The 17,067-nt window shown below is 47.4% G+C and overlaps 1 protein-coding gene across 3 annotated transcripts in view; it reads left to right on the top strand.

Moving 5' to 3' along the window:
• The window catches only part of spef2 (sperm flagellar 2), an 849,051-nt gene that overhangs the window by 42,235 nt on the left and 789,749 nt on the right, over positions 1–17,067 (top strand). For 2 of the 3 annotated variants that reach the window (XM_068029096.1, XM_068029094.1), the window contains exons 3-4: positions 11,238–11,378; positions 14,611–14,690. In XM_068029096.1, coding sequence (XP_067885197.1) covers positions 11,238–11,378; positions 14,611–14,690 — 221 coding nt within the window. Of the gene's footprint in view, positions 1–8,019; positions 8,106–11,237; positions 11,379–14,610; positions 14,691–17,067 lie in introns of those variants that run through there. The other variant, XM_068029095.1, reaches the window with a different exon arrangement.

Genomic DNA, 17,067 nt, shown 5'->3' with positions numbered 1-17,067 from the left:
TCCTGTGCTGTTTTGTTCTTTGATAGCAGATTTGCTTCCCTAAAGGACATTAGTGGGTTTTTACGGCAATCGACAATGGTTTCATGGCCATCATTGGACTAGCTTTTAATTCCAGATTTATTAATAACTTCAAATTCCACCGTCTGTGGTGGGATTCGAACCCATGTCCCCAGAGAAATACCCTGGGTCTCTGGGTTACTAGTCCAGTGATAATACCACTGTGCCACCGCCTACCCCATGGTAAGTTGGGTAAGTAACAGCTGTTCGTGCATTTAAATTGCTTAAAACTGGGGAAAGTTTTTTTTTAAAAACCTCAAGTGATAAGGTGAGTAGTAGTACTAAAATTAGTGTAATTTATTCAGGACTTTAGATTGTACTGGGTCGTGTTTGGAGTAGAACAAGACCCCTAGTGTAATTAGTATTTTTTAAAGGGAGTAACTAAATTAATTTAAAGGTAAGTCATGGCAGGAGAGCTCGCACCCATGATATGCTCCTCCTGCACTATGTGGAAAATCAGGGATGTTTCCTGTGTCCCTGTCAACTATGTGTGCAGGAAGTGTATCCCTCTGCAGCTACTGACTACCTGCATTACGGAGCTGGAGCTGCAGGTGGATTCACTGTGGAGCATCTGCGATGCTGAGGATGTCGTGGATAGCACGTTTAGAGAGGTGGTCAAACCGCAGGTAATGGCAGCACAGGCAGAAAAGGGATGGGTGACCATCAGGCGGAGTAATAGGCGCAGGCAGGTAGTGCAGGAGTCCCCTGTGGTCATCCCCCTCTCAAACAGATATACCACTTTGGATACTGTGGGGGGGGGTGGGGAGATGACCTCCCAGGGGAAAGCAGCAACAGTGAGGTCTGTGGCACCAAGGATGGCTCTGCTGCACAGCAGGGAGGATTCGGGAGTCGAAGAGCTATTGTGATAGGGGATTGTATCGTAAGGGGTACAGATAGACGTTCTGTGGCCGCAAACGTGACTCCAGGATGGTATGTTGCCTCCCTGGTGCTAGGTTCAAGGATGTCACGGAGCGGCTGCAGGACATTCTGAAGGGGGAGGGTGAGCAGCCAGAGGTCGTGGTCCATATTGGTACCAACGACATAGGTAGAAAAAGGGATGAGGTCCTGCAACAAGAATTTAGGGAGCTAGGTAGCAGATTTAAAAAGCAGGACCTTTATGGATGTAATCTCTGGATACTCCTGGTGCCACGTGCTAGTGAGTTTAGAAATAGGAGGATAGAGCTGATGCATGCGTGGCTGAGGAGATTGGGCAGGAGGGAGGGCTTTAGTTTTCTGGATCACTGGGTCTGTTTCTGGCAAAGATGGGACCTGTACAAGTTGCAGGGTTGCACCTGAACCGGACAAACATCCTTGCTGGGAGATTTGCTAGTGCTGTTGGGGGGGGTTAAACTAATTTAGCAGGGGAATGGGATACAGATTGGAAGGTGTAGTAGGGGGCAATATAGAACAGAAAGTGAGTTTGCCTATGAGAAAGTGAGAGCAAATATAGACCTGGTAAGGCACAAGGGAAAAATGCAAGGTTGGATTGCATCTATTTCAGTGCAACGAGTCTTATTAGTAAGGCAGATGAATTGAGGGCATTGATTAGCACATGGGATTATGATATTATTGCTATCACAGATACATGGTTGAGGGAAGGACAGGACTGGCAGCTCAATATTCCAGGGTATAGAATCTTCAGGCGCGACGGGAAGGGGGTAAGAGAGGAGGTGGCATTGCACTGTTGATCAAGGAGTCAATTACTGCAGTAAGGAGGGATGACATCTTAGAAGGTTCTTCAAATGAGGCCATTTGGGTAGAACCTAAAAACAAAAAGGGGACAATCACTTGGCTGGGAGTGTACTACAGGCCCCCAAACAGTCAGCAAGAGATAGAGGAGCAGATATGTCGGCAAATCTCAGAGAGGTGTAAAAATAATAGGGTAATAATAGTAGGGGATTTCAACTCGCCTAATATTAACTGGGATAGTCTTAGTGTAAAAGCCTTAAAAGGGGCGGAATTCTTAAAATGCACACAGGAGAGCTTTTTGAGCCAGTATGTAGAAAGTCCGACAAGAGAAGGGACAGTACTGGACCTAATCCGAGGGAATGTAGCTGGTCAAGTGGTAGAAGTGTCAGTGGGGGAGCATTTCGGGGATAGTGACCATAACTCTGTAAGGTTTAGGGTTGTTATGGAAAAGGACAAAGATGGACCAGAAATAAAGATACTGAATTGGGGGAAGTTCGATTTTAATATGATAAAACAGGATCTGGCCAAAGTGGACTGTGAGCAGCTACTTGTAGGAATGTCTACATCAGATCAGTGGGAGTCATTCACAGAGGAAATTGTGAGAGTTCAGAGCCAACATGTACCCGTTAAGGTGAAGGGTAGAACTAACAGGCCCAGGGAACCTTGGATGTCAAGGGATATAGAGGATTAAAAAAGTAATTAGGAGAGCGAAGAGGGGACATGAAAGGGACATGAAAAAACACTGGCGGGCAAGATAAAGAAAAATCCTAAGGCATTTTATAAGTATATTAAGGGTAAGAGGATAATCAGGGAAAGAGTAGGGCCCATTCGGGACCAAAGAGGCAATCTCTGTGTGGAGCAGGAGGACATAGGTGAGGTTCTAAATGATTACTTTTCATCTGTGTTCACTATGGAGAAGGACGATGTAGGTGTAGAGATCAGGGAGGGGATTGTGATTGACTTGAACATATTAGCATTCAAAGGGAAAGAAATATTAGCTGTTTTAGCGGGCTGAAAAGTGGATAAATCCCCAGGCCCAGATGAGATGTATCCCAGGCTGTTATATGAGACAAGGGAGGAGATAGGGGCTTTGACACAAATTTTCAAATCCTCTGTGGCCACAGGAGAGGTGCCAGAGGACTGGAGGACAGCAAATGTGGTACCATTATTCAAAAAGGGTAGCAGGGATAAACCAGGTAATTACAGGCCGGTGAGTCTAACATCAGAGGTAGGGAAAATATTGGAAAAAGTTCTGATGGACAGGATTAATCTCCACTTGGAGAGGCAGGGATTAATTAGGGATAGTCAGCATGGCTTTGTCAGGGGGATATCGTGTCTAACTGACTTGATTGAATTTTTCGAGGTGGTGACTAGATGTGTAGATGAGGGTAAAGCAGTTGATGTAGTCTACATGAATTTCAGTAAAGCTTTTGATAAGGTCCCGCATGGGAGATTGGTTAAGAAGGCTAGAGCCCATGGGATCCAGGGCAATTTGGCAAATTAGATCCAAAATTGGCTTAGTGGCAGGAGGCAGAGGGTAATGGTCGAGGGCTGTTTTTGTGTTTCGAAGCCTGTGACCAGTGGTGTACCACAGGGATTGGTGCTGGGACCCTTGCCGTTTGTAGTGTACATTAATGATTTAAACGTGAATATAGGAGGTATGATCAGTAAGTTCGCAGATGACACGAAAATTGGTGGTGGTGTAAATAGTGAGGAGGAAATCCTTAGATTACAGGGAGATAAAGATGGGCTGGTAAGATGGGCAGAGCTGTGGCAAATGGAATTTAATCATGAAAAGTGTGAAGTAATACATTTTGGGAGGACTAACAAGGCAAGAGAATATACAATGGATGGTAGGACCCGAGGAAGTACAGAAGGTCAGAAGGACTTTGGTGTACTTGTCCATAGATCACTGAAGGCAGCAGCACAGGTAGATAAAGTGTTTAGGAAGGCATATGGGATACTTGCCTTTATTAGCCGAGGCATAGAATATAAGAGCAGGGAGGTTATGATGGAGCTGTATAAAACGCTAGTTAGGCCACAGCTGGAGTACTGTGTACAGTTCTGGTCACCACACTATAGGAAGGATGTGATTGCACTGGAGAGGGTGCAGAGGAGATTCACCAGGATGGAGCATTTCAGCTGTGAAGAGAGACTGAAAAGGCTAGGGTTGTTTTCCTTGGAGCAGAGAAGGCTGTGGGGGGACATGATTGAGGTATACAAGATTATGAGGGGCATAGATAGGTTAGATAGGAAGAGACCTTTTCCCTTAGCGGAGGGGTCAATAACCAGGGGGCATAGATTTAAGGTAAGGGTCAGGAGGTTTAGGGGGGAATTGAGGAAAAATTGTTACACCCAGAGGGTGGTTGGAATCTGGAACACACTGCCTGAAGAGGTGGTAGAGGCAGGAACCCTCACAAAATTTAAGTATTTAGATGAGCACTTGAAGCGCCATAGCATACAAGGCTACGGGCCAACAGCAGGAATATGGGATTAGAATCGTTGGGTGCTGGATGTCCGGCACAGATACGATGGGCCGAAGGGCCTGTTTCTGTGCTGTATAACTGTATGACCCTGGCTTGGGGAGCTACTAGCTTCACCCGCAGACATGTTAGTATTCTACGAACATACGAGTTAGGAGCAGGAGTAGGCCATTCGACCCTTGAGCCTGCTGCGCCACTCATAAGGTCATGGCTGAACTGATTACTCCACATTTCCACCTACCCCCGATAACCTTTCACCCCCTTGCTTATCAAGAATCTACCTTCCTCTGTCTTAAAAATATTCAAAGACTCTGCTTCCACTGCCTTTTGAGGAAGAGAATTCCAAAGACTCACGACCCTCTGAAAGAACAAATTTCTCCTCATTCACGGAGAAGGCGGAGTTCCGGACCGGTAAGTATAAAAAACTTACCTTGGGGATTCGCGGCCTACATTCACGGAGAAGACTCGGAGGGCGGAGTTCCGGACCTGTAAGTATAAAAAACTTAACTCTTGTAAAAAACTGAAAAGTGAAGTCACAGGAAAGCTGTGACCTGATTGGCTGGTAGGGAATTTGTACTGAATTTGAAAATAAAACATTGGTAAAAATTGATTAAAACCCTAATTAATTAATTAAAAAGTAGAGTAACTAAACCAGAGGGAGGAGATTACTGTATTTAGTTAGCATTTGATATTTATAGTAGGAATCTTGCACGAGGGGCCATATCGTTAATAATAACAATTTAGTAAGGATTTAATAAGTATTTATTTATTTTATATTAATTAACTAATTAATGCTAGAAATGTCAGTTAGATGGCTGAAGTGCTTCACCTGAGAGATGTGGGAGGTCTGTGACTCTTCCAGCGTTCCGGACGACTACATCTGCATGAAGTGTACCCAGTTGCAGCTCCTCACAGACCGCATGGATCGGTTGGAGCGGCAACTGGATGCACTTAGGAGCATGCAGGTGGCAGAAAGCGTCATAGACAGGAGTTTTAGAGAAGTGGTTACACCCAAGGTGCAGGCAGATAGATGGGTGACCGCGAGAAGGGGCAGGCAGTCAGTGCAGGAATCCCCTGTGGCTAATCCCCTCTCGAACAAGTATCCCGTTTTGGATACTGTTGGGGGGGATGGCCTATCAGGGGAAAACAGCAGCAGCCAGAGCAGTGGCACCATGGCTGGCACTGTTGTTCAGCAGGGAGGGACAAAGCGCAGAAGAGCAATAGTTATAGAGGACTCTATAGTCAGGGGCACAGATAGGCGCTTCTGTGGACGTGAAAGAGACTCCAGGATGGTATGTTGCCTCCCTGGTGCCAGGGTCAAGTATGTCTCTGAACGGACAGGGGGCATTCTGAAGGGGGAGGGTGAACAGCCAGAGGTTGTGGTACACATCGGTACCAACGACATGGGCAGGAAGAGTGATGAGGTCCTGCAGGGGGAGTTTAGGGAGTTAGGTAGAAAGTTAAAAGACAGGACCTCTAGAGTTGTAATCTCGGGATTACTCCCTGTGCCACGTGCCAGTGAGGCTAGAAATAGGAAGATAGTGCACCTAAACACGTGGCTGAACAGCTGGTGTAGAAGGGAGGGTTTGAGATATTTGGACCATTGGGATCACTTCAGGGACAGATGGGACCTGGACAAGAAGGACCGGTTGCATCTAAACTGGAGGGGCACGAATATCCTGGCTGCAAGGTTTGCTAGCGTCACTCGGGAGGGTTTAAACTAGTGTGGCAGGGGGGTGCGAACCAGAGCAGTAGGACAGCAAGTGAAATAAATGAAGGGAAACTAGTAAATAAGGCCAGTAAGACTAAGAGGAAGAGCAGGCAGGGAGATGTTGCGGAGAACAGCGGGACTGGTGATCTGAAGTGCATTTGTTTCAATGCAAGAAGTATAACAGGTAAGGCAGATGAATTTAGAGCTTGGATTAGTACTTAGAACTATGATGTTGTTGCTATTCCAGAGACTTGGTTGAGGGAAGGGCAGGATTGGCAGCTAAATGTTCTGGGACTTAGAAGCTTCAGGCGGGATAGAGGGGGATGTAAAAGGGGTGGGGGAGTTGCATTACTGGTTAAGGAGAATATCACAGCTGTACTGCGGGAGGACACTTCGGAGGGGTCATGCAGCGAGGCAATATGGGTGGAGCTCAGGAATAGGAAGGGTGCAGTCACGATGTTGGGGGTTTACTACAGGCCTCCCAACAGCCAGCAGGAGGTAGAGGAGCAGATATGCAGCCAGATTTTGGAAAGATGTAAAGGTAACAGGGTTGTAGTGGTGGGTGATTTTAACTTCCCTTATATTGACTGGGACTCACTTAGTGCTAGGGGCTTGGATGGGGCAGAATTTGCAAGGAGCATCCAGGAGGGCTTCTTGAAACAATACATAGATAGTCCAACAAGGGATGGGGCCGTACTGGACCTGGTATTGGGGAATGAGCCCGGACAGGTGGTCGAAATTTCATGGGGGAGCATTTCGGGAACAGTGACCATAATTCCATAAATTTTAAGGTACTTGTGGATAAGGATAAGAGTAGTCCTCGGGTGAAGGTGCTAAATTGGGGGGAGGCTAATTATAACAATATTAGGCAGGAACTGAAGAATTTAGATTGGGGGCGGCTGTTTGAGGGTAAATCAACATCTGACATGTGGGAGTCTTTTAAATGTCAGTTGATTAGCATCCAGGACCAGCATGTTCCTGTGAGGAAGAAGGATAAGTTTGGCAAGTTTCGGGAACCTTGGATAACGCGAGATATTGTGAGCCTCGTCAAAAAGAAAAAGGAAGCATTCGTAAGGGTTGGAATGCTAGGAACAGACCAATCCCTTGAGGAATTTAAAGACAGTAGGAAGGAACTTAAGCAAGGAGTCAGGAGGGCGAAAAGGGGTTATGCGAAGTCATTGGCAAACAGGATTAAGGAAAATCCCAAGGCTTTTTAAACGTATATAAAGAGCAAGAGGGTAACCAGGGAAAGGGTTGGCCCACTCAAAGAATCTATGTTTGCAGCCAGAGGAAATGGGCGAGGTACTAAATAAGTACTTTGCATCAGTATTCACCAAGGAGAAGGACTTGGTGGATGATGAGCTGAGGGAAGGGAGTGTAGATAGTCTCAGTCATCTCATTATCAAAAAGGAGGAGGTGTTGGGTGTCTTGCAAAGCATTATGGTAGATAAGTCCCCAGGGCCTGATGGGATCTACCCCAGAATACTGAGGGAGGCAAGGGAAGAAATTTCTGGGGCCTTAACAGAAATCTTTGAATCCTCATTGGCTACAGGTAAGGTCCCAGAGGACTGGAGAATAGCCAATGTTGTTCCTTTGTTTAAGAAGGGTAGCAAGGATAATCCAGGAAATTATAGGCCGGTGAGCCTTACGTCAGTGGTAGGGAAATTATTAGAGAGGATTCTTCGGGACAGGATTTACTCCCATTTGGAAAAAAATGGACTTATTAGCGAGAGGCAGCATGGTTTTGTGAAGGGGAGGTCGTGTCTCACTAATTTGATTGAGTTTTTTGAGGAAGTCACGAAAGGCGCAAGGGAAGAACCAACTGTGTAACAGCCCCGACAATCAAATTTTTCTGCAGCACCTGTGGAAGAGCCTGTCACTCTAGAATTGGCCTTTATAGCCACTCCAGGCGCTTCTCCACACACCACTGACCACCTCCAGGCGCTTACCCATTGTCTCTCGAGAGAAGGAGGCCAAAGAACAAGCAGCATCTCTTAGTATGCAAATGTCCTCCAGTCAAAGGTCTGGTGATCTCTTTAACAAGTCATTTCTTCACTCAAAGAACAAAGAACCAAGAAAATGACAGCACAGGAACAGGCCCTTCGGCCCTCCAAGCCTACGCCGATCCAAATCCTCTATCAAAACCTGTCGCCTATTACCTAAGGGTCTGTATCTCTTTACTTCCTGCCCATTCATGTATCTGTCTAGATACATCTTAAAAGACGATATCGCGCCCACATCTACCACCTCCGCTGGCAATGCGTTCCATGCACCCACCACCCTCTGCGTGAAGAACTTTCCATGCATATCCCCCCTAAACTTTTCCCCTTTCACTTTGAACTCATGTCCCCTTGTAATTGAAACCCCCACTCTGGGAAAAAGCTTCTTGCTATCCACCCTGTCTATACCTCTCATGATTTTGTACACCTCAATCAGGTCCCCCCTCAACCTCCGTCTTTCTAATGAAAATAATCCTAATCTACTCAACCTCTCTTCATAGCTAGCGCCCTCCATACCAGGCAACATCCTGGTGAACCTCCTCTGCACCCTCTCCAAAGCATCCACATCCTTTTGGTAATGTGGCGACCAGAGCTGCACGCAGTATTCCAAATGTGGCCGAACCAAAGTCCTATACAATTGTAACATAACCTGCCAACCTTTGTACTAAATACCCTGTCCGATGAAGGAAAGCATGCCGTATGCCTTCTTGACCACTCTATTGACCTGCGTTGCCACCTTCAGGGAACAATGGACCTGGACACACAAATCTCTCTGCACATCAATTTTCCCCAGGACTTTTCCATTTACTGTATAGTTCATTCTTGAATTGGATCTTCCAAAATGCATCACCTCGCATTTGCCCTGATTGAACTCCATCTGCCATTTCTCTGCTCAACTCTCCAGTCTATCTATATTCTGCTGTATTCTCTGACAGTCCCCTTCACTATCTGCTACTCCACCAATCTTAGTGTCGTCTGCAAACTTGCTAATCAGACCTCCTATACTTTCCTCCAAATCATTTATGTATATCACAAACAACAGTGGTCCCCGCACGCATCCCTGTGGAACACCACTGGTCACACGTCTCCATTTTGAGAAACTCCCTTCCACTGCTACTCTCTGTCTCCTGTTGCCCAGCCAGTTCTTTATCCATCTAGCTAGTACACCTTGGACCCCATGCGCCTTCACTTTCTCCATCAGCCTACCATGGGGAACCTTATCAAACGCCTTACTGAAGTCCATGTATACGACATCTACAGCCCTTCCCTCATCAATCAACTTTGTCACTTCCTCAAAGAATTCTATTAAGTTGGTAAGACATGACTTTCCCTGCACAAAACCATGTTGCCTATCACTGATAAGCCCATTTTCTTCCAGATGGAAATAGATCCTATCCCTCAGTATCTTCTCCAGCAGCTTCCCTACCACTGACGTCAGGCTCACCGGTCTATAATTACCTGGATTATCCCTGCTACCCTTCTTAAACAAGGGGACAACATTAGCAATTCTCCAGTCCTCTGGGACCTCACCCGTGTTTAAGGATGTTGCAAAGATATCTGTTAAGGCCCCAACTATATCCTCTCTCGCTTCCCTCAGTAACCTGGGACAGATCCCATCCGGACCTGGGGACTTGTCCACCTTAATGCCTTTTAGAATACCCAACACTTCCTCCCTCCTTATGCCGACTTGACCTAGAGTAATCAAACATCTGTCCCTAACCTCAACATCCGTCATGTCCCTCTCCTCGGTGAATACCGATGCAAAGTACTCGTTTAGAATCTCGCCCATTTTCTCTGACTCCATGCATAACTTTCCGTCTTTTTTCCTTGAGTGGGCCAATCCTTTCTCTAGTTACCCTCTTTCTCCTTATATATGAATAAAAGGCTTTGGGATTTTCCTTAACCCTGTTTGCTAAAAATATTTCATGACCCCTTTTAGCCCTCTTAATTCCTCGTTTCAGATTGCGCCTACAATCCCGATATTCTTTCAAAGCTTCGTCTTTCTTCAGCCGCCTCTACCTTATGTATGCTTCCTTTTTCCTCTTCGCTAGTCTCACAATTTCACCTGTCATCCATGGTTCCCTAATCTTGCCATTTCTCCCCCTCATTTTCACAGGAACATGTCTCTCCTGCACGCTAATCAACCTCTCTTTAAAAGCCTCCCACATATCAAATGTGGATTTACCTTCAAACAGCTGCTCCCAATCTACATTCCCCAGCTCCTGCCGAATTTTGGTATAGTTGGCCTTCCCCCAATTTAGCACTCTTCCTTTGGGACCACTCTCGTCTTTGTCCATGAGTATTCTAAAACTTACAGAATTGTGATCACTATTCCCAAAGTAGTCCCCTACTGAAACGTCAACCACCTGGCCCGGCTCATTCCCCAACACCAGGTCCAGTATGGCCCCTTCCCGAGTTGGACTATTTACATACTGCTCTAGAAAACCCTCCTGGATGCTCCTTACAAATTCAGCTCCATCTAGACCTCTAACACTAAGTGAATCCCAGTCAATGTTGGGAAAATTAAAATCTCCTATCACCACCACCTTGTTGCTCCTACAGCTTTCCATAATCTGTTTACATATTTGCACCTCTATCTCACGCTCGCTGTTGGGAGGCCTGTAGTACAGCCCCAACATTGTTACCCCACCCTTCCTATTTCTGAGTTCTGCCCATATTGCCTCACAGCTCGAGTCCTCCATAGTGCCTTCCTTCAGCACAGCTGTGATATCCTCTTTGACCAGTAATGCAACTCCTCCACCCCTTTTACCTCCCTCTCTATCCCGCCTGAATCATCGGTATCCTGGGATATTTAGCTGCCAATCATGCCCTTCCCTTAACCATGTTTCAGTAATAGCAATAACATCATCCTCCCAGGTACTAATCCAAGCCCTAAGTTCATCTGCCTTACCTACTACACTTCTTGCATTAAAACAAATACACCTCAGACCACCAGTCCCTTTGCTTTCATCATCTGCTCCCTGCCTACTCTTTCCCTTAGTCACGCTGACTTCATTATCTAGTTCCTTACAGGCTTTAGTTACTACCTCCTTACTCTCGACTGACCTCATTTGGTTCCCATCCCCCTGCCACATTAGTTTAAACTAACAGTGTAACATGCGTGTGAGGCGGTGTACCAGTGTAACAGCCCCTGCAAGGTGCTGTAATGGTGTAACAATGTAATACGCGTGCCAGGAGCTGTACTAGTGTAGCACGTGTGCGAGGCGCTGTACCAGTGTAACATGCGTGCAAGGCGCTGTACCAGTGTAAGTCATTTGTTTTAACTGCATGTTTCAGCTCCGGAAAACTAAGAGGAAAAATGGAGAGCTGATGGCTAAGATTCAGGCATCATTGTTCCATATCTCCCAACCGACGCCGCAAAGCACGGCTAGGGCGATCGAAAAACGCAAACAGGAGCTGAGGAAGAAGGAAGCTGAGGTAAGATGTGTTACTGTAGGCAATCACTGGGTCTACTCCATTCAGGTGCCATCACCACAACCTGCATTTATATCGCGCATTTAACATAGAAAACATCCCTTCACACAGGACGGGCACTGCGCCATGGAGTGGGAGATCAGACCAGGTGGCGAGAGGTGATCAGTAGCATTGGGAGTGGGCAATGAGGCGAGAGGTGATCAGTAGCATTGTGAGTGGGCAATAAGGCGAGAGATGATCAGTAGCATTGGGAGTGGGCAGTAAGGCGAGAGGTGGTCAGTAGCATTGGGAATGGGCAGTAAGGCGAGAGGTGGTCAGTAGCATTGGGAGTGGGCAATGAGGCGAGAGGTGATCAGTAGCATTGGGAGTGGGCAGTAAGGCGAGAGGTGGTCAGTAGCATTGTGAGTGGGCAGTAAGGCGAGAGGTGATCAGTAGCATTGGGAGTGGGCAGTAAGGCGAGAGGTGGTCAGTAGCATTGGGAGTGGGCAGTAAGGCGAGAGGTGGTCAGTAGCATTGGGAGTGGGCAGTAAGGCGAGAGTTGGTCAGTAGTATTGTGAGTGGGCAGTAAGGCGAGAGGTGGTCAGTAGCATTGGGAGTGGGCAGTAAGGCGAGAGGTGGTCAGTAGCATTGTGAGTGGGCAGTAAGGCGAGAGGTGGTCATTAGCATTGGGAGTGGGCAGTAAGGCGAGAGGTGGTCAGTAGCATTGTGAGTGGGCAGTAAGGCGAGAGGTAGTCATTAGCATTGGGAGTGGGCAGTAAAGCGAGAGGTGGTCAGCAGCATTGGGAGTGGGCAGTAAGGCGAGAGGTGGTCAGTAGCACTGGGAGTGGGCAGTAAGGCGAGAGGTGGTCAGTAGCACTGGGAGTGGGCAGTAAGGCGAGAGGTGATCAGTAGCACTGGGAGTGGGCAGGAAGGCGAGAGGTGATCAGTAGCACTGGGAGTGGGCAGTAAGGCGAGAGGTGATCAGTAGCACTGGGAGTGGGCAGTAAGGCGAGAGGTGGTCAGTAGCACTGGGAGTGGGCAGTGAAGCGAGAGGTGGTCAGTAGCACTGGGAGTGGGCAGTAAGGCGAGAGGTGGTCAGTCGCATTGTGAGTGGGCAGTAAGGCGAGAGGTGGGCATTAGCATTGGGAGTGGGCAGTAAGGCGAGAGGTGGTCATTAGCACTGGGAGTGGGCAGTAAGGCGAGAGGTGATCAGTAGCATTGGGAGTGGGCAGTAAGGCGAGAGGTGGTCATTAGCACTGGGAGTGGGCAGTAAGGCGAGAGGTGGGCATTAGCATTGGGAGTGGGCAGTAAGGCGAGAGGTGGGCATTAGCATTGGGAGTGGGCAGTAAGGCGAGAGGTGATCAGTAGCATTGGGAATGGGCAGTAAGGCGAGAGGTGGTCAGTAGCATTGTGAGTGGGCAGTAAGGCGAGAGGTGGGCATTAGCATTGGGAGTGGGCAGTAAGGTGAGAGGTGATCAGTAGCACTGGGAGTGGGCAGTAAGGCGAGAGGTGATCAGTAGCATTGGGAGTGGGCAGTAAGGCGAGAGGTGGTCAGTAGCATTGTGAGTGGGTAGTAAGGCGAGAGGTGGTCAGCAGCATTGGGAATGGGCAGTAAGGCGAGAGGTGGTCAGTAGCATTGTGAGTGGGCAGTAAGGCGAGAGGTGGTCAGCAGCATTGGGAATGGGCCGTAAGCCACTGAGCAGGAGATCGTGGTGAGGAGTAAAGGCTGAAGGTTTTATCCGCTGCTTGTGATGATGGTTGAAGGATAAATATTGGCCCGGGCTCCATGGAGAACTGCCCTCCTCTTCCAGTTCAAACTTCTGGAACACCTGACACTGAAAAGACACAGGCCTGAGATTTCATTTATCATTCAGCCTCACAATGTGAGGCGGCACAGTGGCGCAGGGTTAGCACCGCATCCTTACAGCTCCAGCGACCTGGGTTCAGTTCTGGGTACTGCCTGTGTCTGCGTGGGTTTCCGCCAGGTGCTCCGGTTTCCTCCCACAGCCAAAGACTTGTAGGTTGATAGGTAAATTGGCCATTGTAAATTGCCCCTAGTGTAGGTAGGTGGTAGGAGAATTGAGGGAAGGTTGGGGATGTGGTAGGGAATATGGGATCAACGTAGGATTAGTATAAATGAGTGGTTGTTGGTCGGCACAGACTCGGTGGGCTGAAGGGCCTGTTTCAGTGCTGTATCCCTAAAAAAAAAAAAATGTCACTGGCAAGGCAGCATTTCTTGCCTGTTCCCTAATGCTCTGAGAAAGTAATGGTAACTGAGTGACTCTATGGACCACTTCACAGCGCAGGTAAAAGTCAGCCCTGTTGGTGTGGGATTGGAGTCACATATACAGCAACAACAACTTGTAATGAAAAAGCACTTTTAACGGAATGGAAAGGCCCAAGGTGCTTCACAGGAGCGTTAGCAAGCAACATTCTCCAGCCAGCCACATAAGGAGATATTTAGGGAGATGACCAAAAGCTTGGCCCAAGAAGTTTAAGAGTAGTATAGGAGCAGGGAGCTTATGTTAGTACTGTATAAAGCACTGGTTAGGCCACAGATAGAGTACTGCATACAGTTCTGGTCAACACATTATATGAATGATGTGGAGATTTATGATGCTGCCAGGAATGGAGAATTTTAGCCATGAGGAAAGATTGGAACAGAAGAGGCTGAGGGGGGATTGAATGAAGTGGCATAAAATTATGAGAGGCTTAGATAGAGTGAATAAGAAGGACCTATTTCCATGAGCAGAGAGGACAATAACTGGCGGCATAGATTTAAAGTAAGCGGCAGAAGAATTAGAGGGGAATTGAGGAGAAATTCTTTCACCGAGAGGGAGGTGGGGTCTGGAACTCACTTCCTGAAAGGATGGTAGAGGCAGAAACCCTCACTGTATTTAAAAATTACTGAGTTATGAACTTGACATGTTGTAAACTATAGGGCTACAGAAAAAGAGCTGGAAAGTGGGATAAGGCTAGATAGCTCTTTTGCTGCTGGATCAGTCACAATGGGCCAAATAGCCTCCATCTGTGCTGTAAATGTTTGTATGCCTCTATCTTTAAGAGGAAAAGAGTGAAGTAGGGTGAGGCAGAGAGGTATAGCAAGGAAATTGCATAGCTTTGGATCTCTGTGGCTCAAGACACAGCCGCCAATGGTGGATCGATTAAAATAGGGGTGGGGGATGTGGGGTGGGGGCAGAGGGTGAAAGGTGCAGTCTCAGGTTGAAGCATTCAATACACTAACCTCTTGTTCCAGATGTTTACCAATGAGATCCAGGAGTTTGAAAAGATATTGAAGAAGCTGACGCCACTTGGTGGTGAGAAAGACAGTGACAGGTGAGGAGCCCGATCCTTCAGAGCAAACACTGCAAATGCCAGCAGCTCACTGAGCATCGATGTGGATTGAGCAGCTTGGGGTGCCCCAGTAGTGAACCCTTCATAACTCACTGCTCATACAGATCTTTCACCCAATGTCAGAATCTCCTTGTATTGCCCAAACAGCCTCACGATTGGACTGCTCAGAAATGAAAGTCTCCCAGGGAGCTGATTGTAAAATGAACAGTGTGGTTGTTTCTCTCTCTCATGATAATCACCTGTTTCCTGTCCCCAGAACACTCTGGCTCCATTCATGACATGAGCTTAATATAAACCTCGGTGAATCTTCTATCTTGTGCCAATGCTGCATGATCTGATCAGTCAATCAGTCCACTCCACTGTCCTTCCAAACAGCTACATGCACCCCGACCCTGGGGCGGAGGCGCGCACCCCGACCCTGGGACGGAGGCGCGCACCCCGACCCTGGGACGGAGGCGCGCACCCCGACCCTGGGACGGAGGCGCGCACCCCAACCCTGGGACGGAGGCGCGCAGAAATGCAGCAATGTGGATGCAAAATTGGCTCAGTGGCAGGAAACAAAGGGTAATTGTTGACGGGTGTTTTTTGCGACTGGGGGGCTGTTTCCGCTGGTGTTCCGCAGGGCTCAGTACTGGGTCCTCTGCTATTTGTATAATATATTAACGATTTGGACCTAAGTGTAGGGGACATGATCAAAAAGTTTGCAGATGACACAAAAATTGGTTGTGTGGTAGTTAATGAGGAGGATAGCTGTAGGCTGCAGGAAGATATCAATGGACTGGTCAGGTGGGCAGAAAAGTGGCAAATGGAATTTGACCCAGGCAAATGTGAGGTGATGCAATTGGGGGAGGTCAAACAAGATAAAGGAATACACGATTAATGGAATAATACTGTGTGCAGTTCTGGTCACCTCAATAAAGGATGTAACTGCACGAGACAGGAGATTCATGAGGATGTTGTCAGAATTGGTAAAATGCAGCTATGAGGAAAGATTAGATTGGTTGGGGTTGTTCTCCTTGGAACAGAGAAGGCTGAGGGGAGATCTGATTGAAATGTACAAAATTTTGAGGTGCCTGGATAGAGTGGAGATGAAGGGTCTATTCACCTTAGCAGAGAGGTCAGTGATGAGGGGTTGTTGATTTAAAGTGATTGGTAGTAGGATTAGAGGGGAGAAGAGGAAACATTTTTCATCCAGTGAGTGGTGGGGTTCTGGAACTCTCTATCTGCAAGTGTGCTAGAGGCAGAAAACCACATCTCATTTAAACGGAGTCTGGATGTGCATATGAAGTGCTGTAACCTGCAGGGCTACGGACCAAATGCTGGAAGGTGGGATTACGCTGGGTGGCTCTTTTTTTTCGGCTGGCACAGACACAATGGGCCAAGTGGCCTCTTTCTGTGTCGTAAACATTCTATGAAATCATTAATTGTCTCCGGCATCCATCACCCTTGTAGGCAATGAGTTCCTGGTCATTTCCACTTGTTGTGCAAAATGGTTCTTCCTCACATTTGTTGCCCAAAACTTTAAATTTGTGTCCCCAGTTAATGGGAACAGCTTTTCTTTGTCTACCTTTTCTAAACATGTAATACAGTTGTACACCTCTATTAAATCTCCCCTCAATCCCCTTTGCTCCAAGGAGCACAACTGCAGCTTCTCCACCTAACCTTGTAACTAAAATCCCCCATCTCTGGAACCTCTGATAAATCTCCTCTGCACCCTCTCAAGGACCTTCCTGGACCCTCACATCATTCCTGAAGTGTGATGACCAGAACTGGACACAATACTCCAGTTGGAGCCCAACCAGAGCTTTATAAAGGTTCAGCGCTCTTATGTATCACTGATACACAGTCCAGGTCTCACTGCAGTACAGGAGTGTGGTGACAACAACTGCTGTGTACACTAGAACTTTTGTTGACTTGTGGAGGTCTTTATTGTCAAATACTCACTGCCGTAGTTTGTGGAAGGCTGAGCTGGCGCAGTGTTGGATCTCCATGTCATAGAGTCATAGAGTCGTACAGCATAGAAACAGGCCCTTCGGCCCACCGCGTCCATGCCGACCATAATGCCTATCTATACTAATCCCACCTGCCTGCATTAATTCCATATCCCTCTATGCCTTTCTCAGTACCTGTCCAGATGCCTCTTAAATGTTGCTAGTGTTCCTGCCTCCACCACCTCCTCAGGCAGCTCATTCCAGATACCCACTATTTTTTGTGTGAAAGATTTACCCCTTTGATCCCCTTTAAACCTCCTCCCTCTCACCTTAAACCTATGCCCTCTAGTTTTAGTCAACCCTACCATGGGAAACAGACTCTGGCTATCTACCCTATCTATGCCTCTCAAAATTTTATATACCTCTAT

The sequence above is a fragment of the Heterodontus francisci genome, chromosome 4 (assembly GCF_036365525.1).
Source record: "Heterodontus francisci isolate sHetFra1 chromosome 4, sHetFra1.hap1, whole genome shotgun sequence".
Classification (NCBI taxonomy): Eukaryota; Metazoa; Chordata; class Chondrichthyes; order Heterodontiformes; family Heterodontidae; genus Heterodontus; species Heterodontus francisci.
This window is presented reverse-complemented; position numbering and strand designations above follow the sequence as displayed.